The sequence below is a fragment of the Lepisosteus platostomus genome, chromosome 13 (assembly GCF_059453375.1).
Source record: "Lepisosteus platostomus isolate fLepPlt1 chromosome 13, fLepPlt1.hap1, whole genome shotgun sequence".
Taxonomy (NCBI): Eukaryota; Metazoa; Chordata; class Actinopteri; order Semionotiformes; family Lepisosteidae; genus Lepisosteus; species Lepisosteus platostomus.
Window position 1 is genome coordinate 12,430,533 of NC_142623.1, and position 5,772 is coordinate 12,436,304.

Below are 5,772 nucleotides of genomic sequence, written 5' to 3' on the forward strand. Positions count from 1 at the left end.
GAGTGCAGGGTGATATGACAAAGAGGTTCCGTGTAACCTTATCTTTATAGACTCTTTTACTAACTCTTTATAATTGTTGCATTGCCCACAAGGCTGCAAACGCACGACGTAAGAAAGGATATTATTATTAATTTGTTTTGAATTTGTGTATTTGACCGAAATGTTTAATTTCTTCACATCTCCACGGTGTGTCGCTACAATTGCTCCGCTGAAGTCGGACGTGTCTTCGTCTCAACGTCGGGGCCACCGTACACCTGACACGGCCGGGTAGGTTGCTACGGCAACTGTAAACAGTGCTTCCTCTCAGTGTTGTTTGCAACAACTGAAAGTTCGCGGGCTGTTGTATATGTTGCCTTGTGGCCTTACTGCTATATTGGAAATAATAAAAATATTTACTCTAACTCGGCAACATGATTCCGCCTGCTGATTCTCTGTTAAAATACGATAATCCAGTGCTGGTGAGCAGAAATACAGAGAAGAAATCACCCAAGGTAAACACTTCAGGAAAATGCAAGTACAGTACTTTAACTTGTTGCCTGTAAACATAATGCATTAAAATAGTGTGGATATTTCTGCGCCGCCATATATGTTCATATATATATATATCAGACATAGTCAGATTATAAAATGACGGTATTTTAATAATGTACAAAATATGTTAATATCAATGCAATAAGAAAACTTGAATTTATCATGGGGATGGGAAACATCTACTATTCTTTCTTGACAGACGAATATAGGCCTTTAGTTTAAAAAGTTCCAAACGAGAAACATTTTATAATTATGTATGCAAGCGTTTTTAATTAGTCAAAATACCTGGGATTATAGAATTGGTCTATATATTTCATTTGATTATAATTCGTTTTATGGTGGTAAAATTCTAAGGTGGTGACAGTTCATGTGGCACAGTTCCCAAGTCCAGATGCAGTTTGGCATGTGTAAGCCCCCACAAAAATCATAAATAAAACCTCAAGACCCGAAAAATAAATTGTTATGTAAATTGAAATCAAAGCAAATGCGCACATCTGTCAGATGTTGGTAACTTTTATCTAATGCCAGTAGTACTGACTCAAAGCCCTGGAGTTAGAGTTGGGATGGTGTCCAAGAGATGTTTAGGACAGACAGGTCATTTTTTGTTGTTTCGTGAGCAGAAAGCTACTCTACTATATAGCTAATGCAAACTTTTGTTATTTAAAACAACAGCATATGATATATAAAAGGTCATAAATCAAACTACTGGAGAAGGTGGATAGAAAAACACCAATTCAAAAACCAAGATGTTAAACTTGGCTAGGAGAGAAGTCTGTATTTGAAACTGGGAGGAGGGAAAAAACACGTCTGTTTTGGCCTTGAGTTGTGGCTTCTGCTAACTTCACGAATGCTTTATAACAAGTATTTGTTTTTCTATCCTTGCAGTTTACAGAATTTAAGAAATTCCTACTGTGCACAACAACAACAACAACAACAAAAAGATTGTGAGAAGAACTGTGTCAGTGTATGGGAATATTTTTTTTCCTCTTGTAGGCTCGTCCCTTAAAGGTCAGCCCCCAGCAGCCGGTTTTGACTGGACCAGTACCACCTCCCCCCAAACCCAAAGCACCTTCAGTGGATGCTAACAAACAGCAGACTGAAGAAATTCTCAACGCTATCCTACCTCCTAGGTAAATCACCTTATAAGTAGAGATTTTATTTCTGTTGTGTTTGGTTAGAGTTTAACATGGGAATGGAAATGAAGCACAAGAAAGAATATCTCACCTTTTAAGATGTACAGTATATTAGCAATGAAGTATACATTCTAAAATACTGAAAACAATGTCATATACTTCCTGCTATCACTGAAAACCAGATTAAAAATGATCAGAAAGATGCTTTTTTCCCAGGTAATGGTCAAGGCATGGGACTACACCTGGATGGGACACCAGTCCATGGCAAGACACACAGAAAGTTTACAGACACTATTTCACCTAATCATGTCTTTGGAAAGTGGGAGGTAATCAGAGCACCTGGAAAAAAACTGAGGAACATGAGCTTAGAAATTCAGTCTGGAATTGCACCAAGGACCAATATTTGTGAGGCACAGTGCGGACAGATATGCCACCTTCTTGCACTGTGAAATTAAATCATAGAACTATTACCATTAATGCTGGAAGTCTGAAGGTTGTGGCTTTTTACTTTCCACTCCCTTTATTCTAGATAATACTGTACATCTTTCTTAAGTCTTCTTGAAGGTCTTTATGGCTGGCAAGGTGGTTAGGGCAGCTCCTGCTCTCAGGGTACACTGGTTTCCTCCCACCTTTCAAAATCGTGCTGAGTAGACTTAATTGGGTAGTTTACATTTCCACACAAGAGTTCAGCCCTAGCCTGTGGAGTAGCTGTTTGACTCGCTAAGAATCAGGTACAAAGAATAGTGTCTCAAAGAATAGTGACTATTAATAAGCAGATCCATTTTGTGGTTTGATATTTAAGCTCAAACACAGCGGATGAGGTTAAGGTAAATATTAAAGTAAAAACAAACTGAAAGTGTGAAGCAGTGCATAGCTTGTAATGTATATTGCCAGACGTCGGATTTACTGTAGATAGCGGACTCCCAAAACACAATTCAGAAGTGGCTTAACTAAACAGCCCAAACAAAAGTAAAACCCAGTACATCAAAAGACGAATCCATTCACACTGAGAATTTGAAAGCTAATAAAAAAACTCTGGGAAAAGTTCTCGCTATAATATGCTCATTGCACACACTCAGTGAGCGCTGTTGGACAAGTGTTGTAAGAGCTGTGACAAATAACAAGCAACTGCCCACATGGTTTTGAATTTATCACTGCCTTGATTATTAATATTGCGTTCAACATGATACTCACATCAGATATTGTGACTCGCTTTGTCATTGCAGGGAATGGATGGAGAACAATCAGCTGTGGGTGCAGCAAGTGTCCAGCACACCCTGCACTCGAATGGATGTCGTCCACCTCCAGGAGCAGCTGGACCTGAAGCTGCAGCAGAGACAGGCCCGTGAAACTGGGATTTGCCCGGTGCGCAGGGAGCTGTACACACAGTGCTTCGGTATGTGTGGGAGGAAAAAGACAATAAAACGATCCTCCACCTGCATATCTCATACTCCTTAGATTTTTCAATAGGATGGCTGAAAAACCATCTGGCCCAGCTTTTGAATCTAGAATCTCTTTCCACCACTTATAGAAGGAGTCCTCTAACAGCTGGTTCAGTTTTTTTTTCCTCCATTATAAAAATTGTTGTAATTATTTGCAATTCACTTGTCTCCAGCTATAACCCCCTTAGCGATGGCTGAAATACCCTATTTAAGAATGTACCAGTAATATCCCGCATTTCCATAAACACAAGTGGGAAGAAGCCATCAGGTCCCAGAGATTTCAGCCACCCTATCCCCTTTGAGCCTCGGCATCAACATCAGCTATGCTGAAATTGCCTAATACTGCTTGAGTACATTCTGCAACAACTTATCTGAAAAAAAACAACTGTTAACATAATATTTATTTAGCCTCCTTTATCTTATTAATCTATTATCATGTGAACTATTAAAACCTTTATCATTGCAGTGCCAACAATAACTAAAGGTGTAGCCCCCAGCCATCTTGTCCTTTTCAGCTGTGTCTGTAGCTTGATATATTCTTCTTTTAATCCTGGGTGCTTTCAAGCATTGTGTTCTTCCTTCAGACTTTTTCTTAATTTCTCCAATAAACAATCTAGACTATAGACTTAAATTTTTTAGATGTGAATGCTTTATCATTGTTTATGTAGTACAGTTTAACCATTCTTCTTTTGACTTTGACTCACATCTTACAGCAAGTTACTTGTACCCATGTCTACATTAGCTGTTCTATCGCATTCACCTTTTGTTATTTTGTATAGGTTCTAAACTGTCTGCATCTACTTGCTTCATTTCATCTTGCTGCTTATTTTCAAAATGCAGTCCCATCACACCACCCCTTCCTTCTTACCCAGACATGCTTCATTTATTCTGTCAAACACTGGGTTCTTGCATTTTATTCCTTATACTTTTAAAATGGAAGTATAAGCATTTCAGAAAGTAAGAGTTGCTTCTCCCCCATAAACTCAACAGCCTCTTCTTGTATGTAAAAAAAAAAGTAAGTCTGCATCTTTTCAGGATTAAGCTTCAGATTATGTTCCATTTTCCCAGATGAACTCATCAGGCAGGTCACCATCAACTGTGCCGAGCGCGGGTTGCTTCTGCTGCGAGTCCGGGATGAGATCCGGATGACTATCGCTGCCTATCAGACCCTCTATGAGAGCAGTGTGGCATTTGGGATGAGGAAGGCTCTTCAGGCTGAGCAAGGCAAATCCGACATGGAGAAAAAGGTGCTTTTACTAACTTCAATTTCAAACTGAGATTTCTAGAAAAAGTATATAAGAAAACAATTTGGTTTGTTTCCGAATGTAATTATGTTTGTTCGAACAGAAGATATAAAATGTTGCACTGCATTTTTACTCTCTCCAGTTGAAACTTGAAAAGGATCAATAGCAATTTTGATTGTTTTCACAACTATCTCCCTAGATTTCCGACTTGGAAAATGAGAAGAAGATCTTAGAGAGGCAACTGAATGAGCAGAAAGCCAAATGTGAAGCCATCGAGAAGCGGGAAGCCGAGAGGAGGCAGGTGGAGGAGAAGAAACACACGGAAGAAATCCAGTTTCTCAAAAGAACTAACCAGCAGCTCAAGGTACATCCGAGTGTAACAAGACACCTGTAACACAGTGACAAGACCAGCAGTGGCCAACAAGTGACAGAAGACAAAGCTGTGCATTACTTCTGTAACTTTTTAAAACAAGTATACAGCTTGAAATGTGAAAGCTGTATTAGCAGTCACATCAAGAAATTTTACTAATTGGGTTTACCTGCATTGTCAGTGAAAGAAGTGTTAGGAAGCTAAATCAGCTCATCAGACTGTAACTTGTACTGGTTTCCATATTGTTAACTCCTTTAATAATGTGTACCTTTCAATTTTAAGAGTACACTCATGATACACAACCCTTTACACTTGATTGAACAGAACAACAGAATTCCTGTATACTGTGCTTGCAGGCTAACAATAATCATGGGTATACATGGCCTCCTTCTTAAAATAAATCTCCAGCAATGCAAAAATGTTTTTTACCTACATGTTATGAGCCCGTGTTTAACACTCAGGTACTTTCTTTGTTTTGCAGGCACAACTGGAAGGTATCATTGCCCCGAAAAAGTAAATGGAACGCTTTTGTAACACATGCATGATTTCTAACAGCACAAAGTTTTTATTAAACTTTGAAACATTCTTCTTATTCTCTTGAGTATCTTACAGATACAATTTAACAATTCAAACAGCTTTTAACGGCTGGTGGCACTTGTGTTTCAAATCTTATTGTTTTTGCACAATGTTATCAATAATGTTTTGTCTGAATCACACAATTGTACACAGGAATATGGACACTGACTAACCTCCAGTGGAAGCAAATGAATCCTCAGTTAAATCAGAACTTCAAGCCACCTATCACACAACAGAACTCATGGCAGTAGCCTCTAGCAAACAGAAATCCACCATCATGTTCTGGGTTTATAGTTCTGTGGCTGGCAGATAAATTGAAATTTTGATTTAATCCAAGCTTTTCTAATGTCTCAAAAATGTATTTCTTCAAGTTTTCAAATGCATTCAATATACCTTACGGCCACCTCAAAAGTATAGCATCACAGAGATACAAACCTTCACTTCAATTATCTAAAAAGGCCAAAAATTAAGACTGG

General features: G+C 38.5%; 1 protein-coding gene across 1 annotated transcript; it reads left to right on the top strand.

The window, feature by feature from the left end:
* Positions 1-263: 263 nt before the first annotated feature.
* Positions 264-5,305, top strand: dnali1 (dynein, axonemal, light intermediate chain 1). The gene is made up of 6 exons (XM_088603150.1): positions 264-491; positions 1,525-1,661; positions 2,891-3,060; positions 4,175-4,353; positions 4,550-4,714; positions 5,202-5,305. The coding sequence occupies exons 1-6, from the start codon at positions 411-413 to the stop codon at positions 5,235-5,237; spliced, it is 768 nt and encodes a 255-aa protein (XP_088459276.1). The 5' UTR covers positions 264-410; the 3' UTR covers positions 5,238-5,305.
* The last annotated feature ends 467 nt before the right edge of the window (positions 5,306-5,772 follow it).